Genomic DNA, 15,891 nt, shown 5'->3' with positions numbered 1-15,891 from the left:
ACATGCAGTCAATAACCCTTTTAAAACCCGAATATTGGCAATAACCCGAATTTGCACGGCCATGTAAACACCAATAACCCCTTTGAATAACCAGAATTTGCTCATATTATGGTTTTTAAAAACCCAAATATGAGCCCTGGGTTACTCCTTTTAAAACCCGAATATTTGGTCATGTAAACGCCAAACAAAATATCCCGATCAAACGGAACATTAATTTGTTTTCTGCGCATGTTCTGTTCGCAAGGAATCCTGGTCTTTTGAGTCCAGGAAGTTCTTATAAAACACGGCGAAACGCAAGACCACGCCACAGTTTTGGAGTGAGGAGGAGACTAATCACTTCATAAATGTAATGAAGGATATGAACATTTCTGCATTTGTAGACGGTAGAAAGTACGGGGATAGCGAGATTTACAAGAAGATGAGCGAAAAGTTGCGCGAAGCAACATTTGTTTTGAATTTTGATACAGGAAGAGGAAGCGGAAATGACGCTAATTGCGTCATCATGTTCTCCGCGCGTCGCTGTTTTGATCGGGATATCCCAAATGATTAATCACCATGTAAACAGTGATAACCCTGTTAGCTCACGCATGTAAACGGAATATTCCGAATGTTTCAGTAACCGGAATATTAGCAATAACCCGAATTTTGACTGCATGTAAACGTAGTTAATGTGAGAACCTAGAAAAAGACAAGTCAAATTAAAGTAATATAGGAAACATTTAGTCAAATTTTAAAAGGACTAGTCAAGTTTAACCTTGTTGATGTTCTCCAGCTGCCCTTCCAGCTCTTTGGTCTTGGTTTCAGCCTGGCTCAGAGAATCTCGGAGGGTCTGCACTTCTTGAACTGAGGCTTGACGTGCCTCCTCATCTTGGGACGGTCCTGCTGCAGCTTCTGCCACCAGCTGCAACATAGATGTGACGTATGAAGTTTGTGGCTTAAAAGAAACGTAAAACACAACCAAGGCACTTTTATTTCCCGCTACGGCTCGACAATGAAAGTAGATGGGACAACAAATACCTTTTCATGATCCACCTTGAGTTCATCATACTGAGTCTTGTAGCGCCGTCCGATCTTCTTGACCTGGGTGATGGTTCGATTCTTTTCCAGGAGCTCCTGGTTCTTAGTCTCCAATTGCCTTTTCAACATATTTCTGGCATCGGTTGTTTTATTTGAAATGTCACGTAAACCCTGTATCTGGCTCTGCAGGGACGTTGTGAGATTATTGGACCTATTCAGGTATAACGATATTGGGAGAAAGAAAAGAAAGAAAAACAAAAAAAGGTCAGGCTGACAAATTGCAACATTTATTATCCTGTTCAATTTGGCTATTTTATCAAATATAATATCTTACCTGGACACCTCGGCTTTGAGTCTTGTGTTCTCTTCATTGAGCTGCTGGATGCGTTTAAGATGTACCTCCTTTTCAGAATGAAGACGCTTATACTCCTCAGGATCTGAATCTTTCTGCTGACTCACCAAATGCTGAACAAGCGTGAAAAACAGAAAAGAGTCACAATTTCTATTGATGAACTCCCCTCATACAAGAAGCATTAATGATGGACAATCTAGCTTCTAGACCAGGGGTGGGATGGGTTCTAAAATTTGACAGAGGGGCCAGGAGCATTTGCATGGAGTGTTTGGGCTGGATATACTAAAGCGTTGCATGTAGTGTGTGCAAACCTCATAGCACAGTAAGAACACGTAAAAAAATTTAAAACCTGATTTATTAACAGATTTGCACTCAGGACTGCCTTTCAAATATGCAAGATATTCCTTATTAGTTAATGAGTTTGTCTCAAGGAATATGCAAGATATGGCGTTTACACACACTATTTTGCACAATACTGGAAGGAAGAAAATGTAAGATTAAAATAGCATAGTGTACGCATTTGGATTTATCCAACCTGGAGATTATTTCTGTTTTTAATACGTTTCAATCGAAGGTACACAGTTAAAGAAATCAATATTTATTAAGAAAATGAATGGAAACACTTTCAACTTTCAAAACATACTATTACTCAACGAGATACTCAAGATCAATGATGTAATTGTGTTAAACCCCGCAAAATCATGGAAGGATTATCCTGACCGCGGGCTCTCTGAGTCACTGTTTTGCGTGATTTTTTTTACAGAAAGGGCTTGAACGGCAACATGAAACTAAATGAAATACGCGCCACTCCAACAACGGTCATTGTGTTTGAGTGTGCATGCGCCATCTATTGAGGAAACATGGGCATTGCAGGGAAAGGTGGAAAATGAACAAGGTTTTTATTATAATTTGGACGAGTCTGGCGGGCCTGATCAAAAAGCCTAACGGGCCGCATGTGGCCCGGGGGCCGTAGTTTGCCCATGTCTGTTCTAGACTCACCTGAGTTCGTGCTTTCCAGCGCTTGATATCTTCTTCCAGTATAGTTTTTTCCGCCTGAAGCATGCCATTTTTCTCACTCAGTTCAGAGTTAGCCTGTTGCAGCGGCATGATGTCCGACTCTAGTCTTTGTACCTGCAAGACATGAGCGATGAGTCAACAACGCAAGTGAAATCCTTATCAAATGATGTACTGGAATGGTTAACTACTGGAAGGCACGTGCAACTCAAGTCACCATCAGTCATTTTGCGATAAAATGAGAACTGAGACCTTAGCTTGAGTTTGCTGAAGATCCTGTTCCCTTTGGTTCTTCTCCTCTCTCAGCATCTTGTTGGTCTCCATCAAGATGCTCATTGTTTCAGTCTTCTTCATCAGCTCATCATGCTGAGCCAGAGTCTTTGCAGTCACCTGAGAAATGAGCATTGTTGTGTCAGTCAGATTCCATGTTATCCTCCATGGAGGAAAGAACATAATTTTTTGGTATCAAGTATAGAATAAGGGTTTCTTCTGAATCAAACATGTGTCATGCACCAAAACAGACATTCCAGTTGGTTTCTTGTAGTATCTTTGGATAAGGAGGCATAAAATCAGACCTGCATTCTCTCCCTCTCAGCACTCAGGCTGTCCTGCGCTTCCTTGAGCTCTCGCTCCAAGTGCTCCACTCTCAAACGGTAACGTAAACTCTCCCCTTGGGCCACCTCAAAGCGAGATTCAGCAATCTCCTTTTCCCGACGCACAAATCTGTGATTCAAGAACAGTAAAAATACTTAAGGCACAGCTCAAAAACAGAAAACCAACAGATGTCAAAACTCTTAAGGTTCTCATTAATTTCTGATCTAGAAAAGCATCAGAAACAAATAAAACACCTGAGTATTTCAAGAAGTTGGTCTTGAGATTTCCCCTCTTCAGTCAAAGATACATTTAAGGCGCTTTCATTGGCAGCACGCTGTATATTAGCCGCCATCTTGCTGCTCATGGTCTGGACTTGTTCATGCAGGAGAGTGTTCTGCTTCTGCAACTCATCACAGCGGCTCTCAGCTTTGGACGTCTCCTCCTGACAGATAAATCAGAAGAAAAACAGATGACTGATAAATAAAATCCAATTAAACGCAGCAGCTTGGAAATACATGATACAATAATTTGGCTTCTCAGTGGTAATATACTGAATGTTTGGTTCCTACGCTCTGCGTGACATTACAACACAGTGACAGAAAACTATAACAGGATGAATATCTGCTGCTATTCATTTCATGCTGTTGAGAATTCTGCACTAAGGTTAAGCCAAAATGTATTTTCATTTTCTTATTGATTGTGAGTTTGACTGGATGTCATTCAACTTTTGAACCTAGTAGGTAAACTACCTCCTTTTGAAGTGAAATGTATTTATTTTTGTTATTGCACTATTCTGCACTTTTTGTTTTAGTTTACAATTTCATGTTTCTACATTTTGTGGCACCAGTGCTGATAAGCTTTGTTTTGATCCAATGATGCAGTCAGTGGAAAAAAAAAAAAATATGTCCATGTTGGAGAGAATGGACAATACATTTTTTTACTTAATTTACTTTACTTTTTTACTTAATTCTTTGCCAAAATGTATCTGATCGGGAAAAAGTATCAGAAATGTATCGGGAGCCAAAAAAAGTGATCGGATCGGGAAAAATCGGGATCTGCAGATACTCAAACTCAAGTGATCGGGAGCTAAAAACAACCCTACTGAATGTACAATAGTTATAAAACTCATCTGCGCAACAGCGTCTAAAACTGACCTTGAAGATCTTCTCCTGCTCCTCCCAGGAGACTCTAGCCTCCAGTAACTCAGCACCGACCCTCTGGGCCTTGTCTTCAAGCTGGTGTCTGAACTCGTCAGCCTTCTGGGCTCGAGCCTTAGCGGCCTGGAGGGCCTCCACATCGGCCGCATGCAGCATCATCTCCCGCTCATACTTATCTTGAGCCTCAGCTGCCATTTTAGCCTTAAAAAGATAAAAGGAAGATTCAGTTTTATTATAAACATACATGGATCTGAAGCAGTTTTTACACAATTAGTAGCACAGATGCTGCCAACATAAAATCTGAAGGGCAACAGCAACCATGCTTAATGTCTGCTCATAATCCTTCATTGATACTTTATTTTTGCTGCTTACTTGCTCCTGGCTGTCTTGCAGAGCCTGCCGCTGGTGGGTTTCAGCTACAGCCACCTGCTGCAGTGCCGCCTGGTGGTCGGCCTGGGCGCCGCTGAGACTTCTTTTCAGGCCATTTATCTAAAGCAAAAATTATATTATTGAAAAGAAAGTTTGACGTACAATCTCTATTCTTGTAAACAATGGTTTTGAAGATAATGTGCACCAATATTTACAGACTCATAATTCAGCATCTCATACCTGCTCCTCCAGAGAGGCCAGAGCTCTCTTCTTCTGGTCCTCCAAGTCTTGCTTTTCTTTTTCTGCCTCCAGAAGCTTCTCTTCCAGTCTACGGTGCTGCTCCTCAGCTTCCTTAATGCGGACCTCAATGGACGACCGGGCTTGCTCCGTTACCTGATTATTGTACATTTACAAAGATGAGACGTTAATAGTATTCCAAAAAACACCACATTGTCCACAAATACTTCATTTCCATAATCTACTTAGCCTCAGGTTTTTATCCATAATTATGCACTATAAGGAAAAAGATCTTAAAATACTGTAATGCTAGAGCTGCTCTTTGCAGGAGCCTTAAGTTTAAGTGTTTTGTCTGTTTTTGTTCAATGCCTATGAAAGCTTTTATATTACATCTGTATTTTTATGTGAAAATTCAAATATTTAAATGAATGAAATATCCTTTAAAACTGCTTAACAACAAGTGGGTTTACAAAAAAAAGCTTTACTTTATCTCAATCAGATCAACATTGTGGGTTTTTGGACAAACACTCTGAGTAGTGATGCACCGAAATGAATTGATGCCTCTTGTTTTGCACTATCCCCTTTGCTGCTGTAAACTGCGAATTTCCCCGCTGTGGGACTAATAAAGGAATATCTTATCTTATCAAAGAAAAAAATCTTTTACAAAATTACAAGGTAGAAAATATTTATTGAACATAAAAAACTGAACATTTCCCAGCATTATGTTGTTTTGGTTCCACCTCCTGGTGAATTTGAGGTAAAATTCTTATGTGGTTACTTTTTGGTTGGCCAACGATTTATGTTTGTGGTGCGCAACCGTTACGGGAGCGGCCAGTCTATTTCCTTATATTACAACGCCATTATTAATTGTTCGTTTTTTTCCCCCACTTATTCCACCGAACACCGAAAGTGTTTTTTTTTTGCCATTTTCGGACGAACAATTTCGGTTACCGAACAATCGGTGCATCACTAACTCTGAGGGTTGTGTGCATGTCTCGACTCTGTCCCCAACCTGCTTCTCTTTGTCCAGGGACTCCTCCAGGCTCTGAGCCATGGCTCTGTACTGTTCCAGACTGGAGGTGGCGGCCCGGAGGTTCTCCGTGAGCTCCTCTACTCGAGATTCAGCCAGCTGTAAGCGGCTTTGGAGATGGTCTCTGTCTTGATCTGAACTCTGCAGGCTTGAAACTGTGTTAAAGTTAAAGAATGAATGATTATTCACTTGAGGTTTTGAACTGAGGAGTGATGACAATACCACTCTATTGTTAAAAAATAAAAAGTATTCTGATAAAGTGTGGTTTAGACATTTTATTGGGCATCTACCTCTGATGTTGGGTGTGGATGGGGAGCCCAGGGTGCGATGTGCTTCAATGCTGCCTTGCTGCATCCTGAGGGTATGGAGCTCCATCTCAGCAGCACTGAGTAGCTCCTTGGTTTTCTGATGCAACGCCACCTGCGTCTCCAACTGCCTCCTTACATCCATCAAATGGATCTGTGCATAAGAAACATTTGATTAGGAAATGCTGTAAACGGGTAAATTTTTCCGCCTTTTTGACCCGTTTCTATTAACTTTAGGCATCCGTGCCCCATCTGTAAATGTGTAATATGACCAGCAGTTTTTAATGGGTTTCGATAAAACAGAATACCGTATTGGCCCGAATATAAGACGTCCCTGATTATAAGGCAACCCCCTCTTTTTAAAGACTTAAGTTTGAAAAAAAACTTTTTGAACACCAAATTCAATTTTTATACAGAAAATAATTACAGTACATCTGAAACAAATGATAACAATATATTCAAGAGGAAAAGCATGTTATTTTGCCTCATTCAAATCATCATCTTGAAGTTTGCGTCATAAAAAGATTTGCTGCCGGTTAACCTGCCGATCTTCGACCCACTTTTCTCCAGATTGTCGCTACGTTTCTCCATTTTCTCTTATTTTCTTCTCTTTATTTTTTACTGCTATTTTTTATTTTTCTTCTTCGTGACAGGGGTTCGCTTTGCTCAGCATTCGCTTTAAAGATATCTGGCGCCATCTAGCGTTGTGAATGGGTATAACGTCTAGACCGCGAATGTAAGACGACCCCCACTTTTTCAGTCTTATTTCAATGCAGAAAACAGCGTCTTATATTCGGGCCAATACGGTACTCATTTCAGAGTAAAAGCCAATGGACTTCAACGCTTACTTCCTGGTTTCTGGTGAGCAGGTGGCGCTGTTCCACTTCCCCCTCAAGCCTCTTCTGGAGGTGGGAGATCTCCCGTTCCTGCTTCTCAAGCTGGCTGTTGAGACGCTGACGTGTATCCATCTCCGAACGCTCGAGGGTGGCCTGGAAAACACAAGTTAGCATTTTGAGCTCCGCTTGAATGTCTTAAGCTGAACAGAAGTGACTCTTATCTTACCTGGATAGCCTGGAGGTTGCTCAGCAGCAGGTTCTGGCTCTGTTGTTGGCCCGCTATTGACTTCTTCTCCTGGGTGAGCGTGGACTCCACCAGCTTCAGCATATCTCTCTCCTTGCGCAAATTCTCAGCATGGCCCTGACCATAAGATAAAAGTGAGAAATAATGAATATAAGTAGTAATTAAAATGCTTACAAAATGCTTAAAAGTGAAGGATGGAACAGAGGGAAACCTCAGTTAAGTTGAGTTTCTCCGTGGCAGATTTAAGATCCTCTTTCAACGTGTTGATGGTCTGCTCAAGGTTCTGTGTTGTAGCCGTCATCTTCTGTCCTTTCTCTCTAAGTGAAGCAATTTCCTTTCTGTACCCTTCAACATTGTCTTGCAGCATTTCATACCTGCAATCGAAGAGAGGAAAATCACTATTGGAGGAAAAAGCTTACCATGTATGACTGATTGCCAATTGTTTTAATTAAAATTGGCATATAAATATCAATTACTTCCACAATTCATTTCTCACTGTTGATAATATGACAAAAACTGGAGGACATTTACCTCTTGGAGGCAAATTCTAACTGGGTGGATGTCTTGGCGTTCTGAGCGCGAAGGTCAGAGAGCTGCTCCAGCAACTTTTCATTCTGCTGGGTCATGGCCTTGTCACTATCCACCCGCTCCTTCTTATAGGTGGAGAACACCTCCTGTAGCTACAAATGGAAACAGTTTTAATTTACTTTATTTATAGCAGTTGGGGTTTTGAAGTATGAGCAGTTTCTTCTCAATGTGAAGAAAAACAAAACACAGTACACCTGCCTTTGATCAAGTAATACCATGCTGGTCAAATTAACCCTGTAACTGCAAGCAGTCAGATAAACCTGGTCCTGCACTCGTAGCTGTACGCTCTGAAGTGATGGATTACCTGGCGTACTGTAAAATACAGTCCAAACTAGAAATTTCAGATGAGTTTCTTTCTTGTATGACTTTCTACCAGTACAGTCTTTCTCTCCTACAGCTAGGTCTCTTAAGGATAGACATTGCCACCTGGTGGTTGATGTGAGAAATACAATGGATGGCTTGCCTTTCCTTAACTAATATCTCACTTTAAATTTGACCATCCTTCAGTTATGAGAAATCTGGAGGGCTTAATGCACTGAACCTAGGGCTGGGCGATTATACGATCTCGATTTGTGATCGCGATCAAATTAAGTTCGATCACGGTGATCAGCTGTGGGTCTACTTTCTCGATCACGTGCAAAACATGCTGCAGCAAAGTGCACGACAACCAATCACAACCCGCTTTCCTGGCACCGCGCTGTCTGCATTAATTGATCATGCATGACATGCCGCGGCAAGTTGCATGACCATAGGCAGTAAACTAGTCACATCTGCCTCCCCTGCACTGGTGGGAGCAAGCGTGACCAGAGAGAATAAAACTACAAGACAACAACCGCAGGCTAGCGTTAGCTTAGCTTCGAGCCGACCGGTACTCACGGTTAGCGGTTATTTATTTATTTATTTCGCCGGACAACTTCTTCCGAGCGTACAGGAGGAGGGTGTGATGGATTCACAAAATGCCCTTCGTGATGGATGTATTGTGTATTCGAACCGCACTCATTAAAGTTGTGATTCGCTCTGCTTGTACCACAAATTACTCATCACCGCCGACTTCAGAAACTCCGCGGCCCCGACATGGGTGTGTGTGTGCGTGCGTGCGTGTGTGCGCGCTCAGCGGAGTGATTGTGTCGGAGCGCGGAGGCAACAAGCAGAGCTCAGCATGACGCCGCCGTAGGCTCTGCGTTGGTGTAACGCGGGACCATAAATCAGCCTTAAGTCGCTTTAGGCTAATACTGTGAGAAATAACCTCTCATAATAGCGGTACTACAGTTAATAAATGTAATAAAACTGCCGTTTCTGCTGGCTACTGAGTCCTGTAAGTGGCGAGTGAGTTTTAACTCCTTAATTACCAACCAGCGTCAGAGTCACGCACAGTACACAAACTGTGATGTTAAAGAGCCACCTGTTGGTCAATTTAAGCAACCGCATCGCCAGCTGCTTGACAGTGGCTCAACTCATATTAGTTTACTGTTTTTGTTTTTAATAATGTCATTGCAATTTTATCTATGCAATTGATGTGAAAAAAATGGCAAAATAAATGAAAAACTGTGAACAACCGCATTCCGTAGGCTATTCAGTACTCGGTATTCAGCCAAGTCTTTAAATTTTATTCCGCTTCAGTTTCGGCCTCAAATTTTCATTTTGGTGCAACCCTAGTTTTTTCGGTGGGTACCACTGGTAGCATTCTGGATTCTTGTTAAAACATGCTATTTGCTTTATTTGTTAATAAAAAAAAAACTAATCTCTGGTTTCTTTCTATTTTATTCCAGAAGGGAGGGGGGATCTTCTGATTTAAAAAAATCGTGATTAAAAATCGAGATCATTCAATATGGGAAAAAAAATCGTGATCACTTTTTTTGCCATATCGCCCAGCCCTAACTGAACCATAAATTCATTATTCCAAATCAGGCCTGAAAGTGACAAGCTATCCACATATAACCTAGGCTGTAATGGTCGTGTGAACAAAAGCGCTGTTAACTCACTTCAAGTCATTGCTGTGTGCAGTTGAAGCTGATTTTTTTAATCTGATGCTGTAAAAGTTGCATTTACCTGTCTCAAAGCAGCCCTGGCCTCCACTGCTTCAGTAGAGTCTGCACCCATAGAAACCAGCGTAGTAGGGGTCCCTTTGGTGGGAGTGGCTGCTGGTGAACCTCGAGGGGTCGAGGTCAAAGAGAACTCCTCAGGTGGAGTACCTTGGGGTGAAACAATTATTAGTTCACAGACAATATTAACACTGCAAAATATTTGGCCAAAACTGATCAAATAAGAGTATAAGGAGCCAGGAACCATAATCAGGATTTAAAATGCTTCACATTTGTGTATGCTTTACAAAAGGTGCAGATCTTCATGTGTTGTGCATCAGCGTGGCTCTCGTCGAGGTTACCTTGTGGTGGGAAGCTGACTCCAGTTGCCTGAGCCAGTAACACACGGTACATGTCTCTCTGCCTCACGACGGACTCAGTCATCTTTATGTGTTTGCTGCGTTGCTCCTTCAAAGACTCCAGCTCAGCCTGGGCTTGCTCCAAACACTGCTCCAGCTCCCCACCCCTAACACAGTTTGTTTTATTTAGGGTGTTTCAGGTGTGTGAAAATAGCAGTCATTGAATTTGGATATTGTAGACAAGAGAAAAAAAATGCATGAGCAGAAATCAACCAGCACACACTCTGACGTACCTGTTGCCGGTGGCTTCAAACTCCTCTTTCTCTTGAGCATCGCTGAGCTCTCTGAGGGCCACTAGAAGACGCTGGTTTTGCTTCTGAAGCTCCTCTATGCTGCGGAAGGTCACCAAGTGCTGACTGATCACTTCTGAAGTGCTGCTGATATCTGCCGAGCTCACGCCTTCTTGAATGACGTGGTTGCCACGCGCCTCTTCCAGCTCAACCAACAGCACACGGACCTACCAGCAAGGGGATGTCACGCATTAATTTTTAGGGGAATTTTGTGTTTCTTTTCATCTTCAAAGAAAACAAATACAACCCCAGGCATGAAGATCAGTCAGAACCCACCTGTTGTGCCATATCAGACAGTTGGAGGTCAGACCTCTGGTTCTCTCTTTCCAGGACAGATGAGCGCTTGTTGGCTTCATCGGCATCGTTTTGTAGTCGGTGCACCTCCTATAACAAACAACAACTTACTGTAAATACTGATGCTATCAAGCGTGTCTGGCATATTTTTACCATAAAAAAAAAAAAAAATCTGATGAATGTCACATAAAATCTCGAACAAATAAGAAACAGAGGACAGAACTTAAGAGATAACTGCAACAGAAAATAAATAAATCCCAAAGGCATACACGTTTTTGTTTTCCATTGCATACCTTAAAAGCTTGCTCCAACTTGGCTGAAAGACTGGCCACTGACTTCTGCATGCGCTCATGCTCGTCCCTTTGCCGTTTGAGGATGGGGGCCTTTGCTTCTACTTCCTGAACAATGTCATCCAGATACTTGTTGATCCGCTTATTCTCCAATCGCTCCAACTGCAACTGCTCCTGGCTCTCCACATATGCAACATACAACTGGAAATACACGGTTGGTGTGAAAAACAGGGGTGGCAACTGGGTCTTGAAGTTGTTACGACTAAATTTATTGAAAAATGTGTACAAAATATATATAATGAAATCTGCAGTGTTGAAACAGTGTTTCACATACCTCAGTCAGCTTCATACCGGGCTTTATTTTGGAGACAGCAGCTGCTGTTGGAGACATTGCTGTCATTTGCTCCTCTGTCAGCACAGATGTGCCAGGGCCTGGAAAAGGAGAAAACGGATCAAATAACAGAAAAATCTTGAAATTACATGATTGCAAATTCAAGAATAATATGATCCAAAATAAACAGACAAAAAACCCGACCATCTTCATCAACAGTAAAACATTTTCAAGTCAGCTTTATTCATATAGCACATTTAAAAGCTGTGCTTCACAAAACAAAGATAAAAGCACAATAAATTAGACAGAAAATAGTATTAAATGGTGATTAATAAAATAAAAAAGAAAACATTACAAAGGGACAATGAGGACAAGAATCAAATCCAAACATCTGACCTCTAAGTTTGGAACTTGACAGCAGGTCGTTGGCACTTTCCAGCTCTTTCTCAAGGCTTTGGATCCTGTCCGTTAACTCACTAACACTCTTGTCTGTGGCACCGTTCATTTCCTGCAGCTTCTCTTCAAGAGCCTTGTTGGCTGCAGAAAAAAGAAAAAGAAAGAAACTGTTGTGGAACACAATTCAAAACTAAAGTAATAATTAAATTTAAGCTAAAACCTTAACAGAACAGTTGGAATCGGTCTTTCAAAGAAGATGCGAGTAATCAGTTCACAGTTAGGAAGCCCACTCTGAGGTAGCCACGTACCTTCTCCAGCATCTTTCAACAGTTTGTGCAGTTCATCTACGGCATGACTCAGCTCGTCACTCTTTGCCTCAGAATCTGCTGCCGCTCCCTGCCGTAAAAAAGGTAATATTGAATTTTACAAGGAGAAAAAAAACCTCTGCAAAAAGAGCCTATTCAATGCCACAGTATGATAGGTAATTGCATGTTTTTAACTGAGATGAATGAGACTGGGTGTGAATATCCTAAAATTACAAAGAAATATAGAATTTGCTTTCACACATGAGCATACCTTGTATAAATTACTAAGCTTAATGTTGGCATTCAACTCATTTCTGAACTTCTCCTCCATGGTGGCCTGTTGGTCCTTGGTCTGAAAAAGATGTAAATATGTGATCAGTTTCTTCAGAAATGATGAATATCTATGATTAAGCGCTAATTTATTCAGTAATCTGGTATTATTGTTATTATTATTGTTGTATAACAGACAAAAAGGAAATACACATACTTCTTTGAGTTTGCTGATCATCTCTTCATTTTGTTTCTGAAGATGCTCATTGGAAGTCTTCAAACTGCCCACTTGTTCTTGGACTTTATTAAACTGGAAATCAAAACAAAGATATTAGCCATAAAATAATCTGTAACTAGTCCTTAAAAGGGATTTTAACACAGAACTGCCAGCAACCATGGTACAACAAGTATTATTATTATTTAAATGTTTAAATGCATGTATTAACCACAGACATGTGTAAGCTCTGTGTACCTCGGGTCGGCTTTTTTCCGCCCTTTTCTTTTGCTAAAACCACCTGCAACTATCAGCCCTGCAGACACACCAGCCAGTAGCCACCGGTTACAGGTCAACCCGCTCGTCACTAGTATATAGGCTCCTGTAGGTTTACTACTGGGCTGGGAGAGATTTTGTACTTCCTTCATTGACATAACAGCGCAGTGAACTGACGAATAACATTATCAATTGTGGTTCTCGGCTGAAGTTGTGGAACAAGTGTGCGCAGCTGTCCTTCGAATGTTATGTTAAATTTGAAGTGTTTTCTCCTTTAGCCAAACACACTTTCTAGCACCGGTTGCACTGCGGTGTATATGGATTCAGTGGCTCGTCTTTATCATTGGGTTTGAGGCCAAATATTTCCAGGCTGTACTTAGGGCCTCTACATTGTCAATGTGTCAGTATGGGCTTTTCTGCAGCTGTCATCCTTGTCTCTCTTCTCCTCAGTCCAACGTGCGGGTCGGCTCACATTACAGTTCCGCTTCAGCAACTACGACACACTTGCTGGCCTCGCTGTGCTTAAAGAGACAGGCTCTAATTTAATAAATATTTGCATTCCAAAAAATATATATATACACTGCTCAAAAAAATTAAAGGAACACTTTGAAAACACATCAGATTTCAATGATGGAAAAAAAAAGTTGGATATCTATACTGATATGGACAGGTTAATGTCTCAGGAACAAAAGGATGCCACATCTTTTGATGAAAATAAAAGTTTTCAGCCTACAGAGGGCTCAGTGTATAGACACCCCAAAACTCAAAGTGAAAAAATTATGTGGCAGGCTCGTCCATTTTGCCTAAATTCAATTTATGCAACTCAAAATTCTTTTCAATATCTTGTGTGGCCCCCACGTGCTTGTATGCATGCTTGACAACGTTGCGGCATGCTCCTAATGAGACGACGGATGGTGTCTTGTGGGACGTCCTCCCAGATCTGTCTAAGGGCATCAGTGAGCTCCTGTAAAGTCTGAGGAGCAACCTGGCGGCGTCTGATGGACCGAAACATTATGTCCCAGAGGTGTTCCATCGGGTTTAGATGAAGTGATCGTGAGGGCCATTCAATTGTGTCAATTCCTTCATCCTCCAGATACTGTCTGCATACTCTTGCCACATGAGGCCGGGCGTTGTCGTGGATCAGGAGGAACCCAGGACCTACTGCACCAGCGTAGGGTCTGACCACGGGTGCAAGGATTTCATCCCGATACCTAATGGCAGTCAGACTGCTGTTCTCTACCCTGTAGAGGTCTATTCGTCCCTCCATGGAAATGCCTCCCCAGACCATCACTGACCCACCACCGAACCGGTCATGCTGAATGATGTTGCAGGCAGCATAGCGCTCTCCTTGGCTTCTCCAGACCCTTTCCCGTCTATCACAGGTGCTCAGGGTAAACCTGCTCTCATCTGTGAAAAGCACAGGGCGCCAGTGGCGGACTTGCCAATTCTGGTGATCTATGGCAAATGCCAATGGAGCTCCACGGTGCTGAGCAGTGAGCACAGGGCACACTACAGGACGTCGTGCCCTGAGGCCACCCTCGTGAACTCTGTTTCTGACTGTTGGGGCAGAGACATTCACAACAGTAGCCTGCTGGAGGTCATTCTGTAGGGCTCAGGCAGTGCTCAACCTGTTCCTCCTTGCACAAAGCAGCAGATATCGGTCCTGCTGATGGGATGAGGACCGTCTACGGCCCTGTCCAGCTCTCCTAGAGTAACTGCCCGTCTCCTGGAATCTCCTCCATGCTCTGGAGATTGTACTGGGAGACACATCAAATCTTCTTGCAACAGCACGCATGGAGGTGCCATCCTGAAGGAGTTGGACAATCTGCGCAACTTCAGGAGGGTTAAGAAATCGCCTCATGCTCCCAGTCGTGATAATGACTCTATCTAAAGCCAACGTTTGTGGAAAAACGGTTAGAAAAGATCAAGAGGGAGGAACTTGAAATGGCCTCCACCTGCAAAACCAGTCCTGTTTTGGAGGCCATCTCGTTGTTGACCCTCTAGTGCAACTGTTGTTAATTCCATCAACACCAATGCAGCTGAAACCGATTGTCAACCCCTTTTGCCACGTACCTGACCAAAACCTTATCAGAAAAGTGCAGTTGAATTCATGTCATACCCTGATAAAAATCTGTCCCTTTAATTTTTTTGAGCAGTGTATATAAAAAAAAAGTACCATTTGTTTTTAAACGCTGGTATGGTACCATTTTCAAAACTCTAATACCACCGTACTATACTGGTACAGTCATGCCGTGCAACTCCTAGTAGTGTGTGTAATACGTGTGAATGAATGATCAAAAATTAAACTTGCCTCATCTTCCTTATTCTCTAGGACGCACTTCAGCTCCAGGATTTCATTACCCTTTTGCCGGGACAGAGACAGCAGTTCTTCCGTTTTGGACTTCAGCTCTCCGTTCAGCCATGAAATTTGACCATGCAGCAGTCCCTTCTCTTGCTCCATACGCTTCTCTTTGTACTGGAAAAATAAACAACTTCAGTCAGGAGTACGCCAACAGACATTCAACAAATATGAAACGGACTATAACTCACTTTTATGTTGACTTCTACTGTTTCGAAGTCATCCAACTTCATCTGCAGAGCCATCTTAGAGCTGCTGACTTCTACTAACTTATCATTGAGCTGCCTCATGTCATCTGGTGATGCAATTAGACAATTCAACAACAAGGGGATTCAAAGTGCTTTGCAGATACATTAAACATCTCACAGTAGAAATAAAAACCATGATTTCTAGCTGTTCTGGGAGTTTGTTCCAGACATGTGGAGCATAGAAGCTGAAGGCAGCTTCTCCATGTCTGGTTCTGACCCTGGGAACTGAAAAGATTAAAAAAATATATAATAAAATATAAAAAACAGGATGTAATAACATATAAAAGACTGACTGGTGTGTTTTGGTCCTGGACCATGCAGAGCTTTATAGATCAGCATCAGAACTTTAAAGTCTATCCTCTGACGGACAGGCCGCCGGTGTAAAGACCTCAGAGCTGGACTGATGTGGTCCACTATTGGTCTTAGTGAGGACTG

The 15,891-nt window shown here is 42.1% G+C and overlaps 1 protein-coding gene across 1 annotated transcript in view; it reads right to left on the bottom strand.

The window, feature by feature from the left end:
* The window catches only part of tprb (translocated promoter region b, nuclear basket protein), a 34,845-nt gene that overhangs the window by 15,825 nt on the left and 3,129 nt on the right, over positions 1–15,891 (bottom strand). The window contains exons 5-32 of the mRNA XM_061738764.1: positions 15,400–15,503; positions 15,161–15,325; positions 12,577–12,669; positions 12,361–12,441; positions 12,093–12,180; positions 11,785–11,925; positions 11,392–11,489; positions 11,061–11,258; positions 10,750–10,857; positions 10,417–10,640; positions 10,127–10,290; positions 9,793–9,935; positions 7,687–7,835; positions 7,367–7,529; positions 7,138–7,272; positions 6,924–7,064; positions 6,061–6,229; positions 5,753–5,925; positions 4,744–4,896; positions 4,507–4,623; positions 4,132–4,335; positions 3,232–3,419; positions 2,959–3,106; positions 2,636–2,773; positions 2,369–2,500; positions 1,352–1,482; positions 1,018–1,228; positions 755–901 (exon numbers count right to left, since the gene is read on the bottom strand). Coding sequence (XP_061594748.1) covers positions 755–901; positions 1,018–1,228; positions 1,352–1,482; positions 2,369–2,500; positions 2,636–2,773; positions 2,959–3,106; positions 3,232–3,419; positions 4,132–4,335; positions 4,507–4,623; positions 4,744–4,896; positions 5,753–5,925; positions 6,061–6,229; positions 6,924–7,064; positions 7,138–7,272; positions 7,367–7,529; positions 7,687–7,835; positions 9,793–9,935; positions 10,127–10,290; positions 10,417–10,640; positions 10,750–10,857; positions 11,061–11,258; positions 11,392–11,489; positions 11,785–11,925; positions 12,093–12,180; positions 12,361–12,441; positions 12,577–12,669; positions 15,161–15,325; positions 15,400–15,503 — 4,106 coding nt within the window. The remainder of the gene's footprint in view (positions 1–754; positions 902–1,017; positions 1,229–1,351; positions 1,483–2,368; positions 2,501–2,635; positions 2,774–2,958; positions 3,107–3,231; positions 3,420–4,131; positions 4,336–4,506; positions 4,624–4,743; positions 4,897–5,752; positions 5,926–6,060; positions 6,230–6,923; positions 7,065–7,137; positions 7,273–7,366; positions 7,530–7,686; positions 7,836–9,792; positions 9,936–10,126; positions 10,291–10,416; positions 10,641–10,749; positions 10,858–11,060; positions 11,259–11,391; positions 11,490–11,784; positions 11,926–12,092; positions 12,181–12,360; positions 12,442–12,576; positions 12,670–15,160; positions 15,326–15,399; positions 15,504–15,891) is intronic.

The sequence above is a fragment of the Cololabis saira genome, chromosome 13, assembly GCF_033807715.1.
Source record: "Cololabis saira isolate AMF1-May2022 chromosome 13, fColSai1.1, whole genome shotgun sequence".
Taxonomy (NCBI): Eukaryota; Metazoa; Chordata; class Actinopteri; order Beloniformes; family Belonidae; genus Cololabis; species Cololabis saira.
This window is presented reverse-complemented; position numbering and strand designations above follow the sequence as displayed.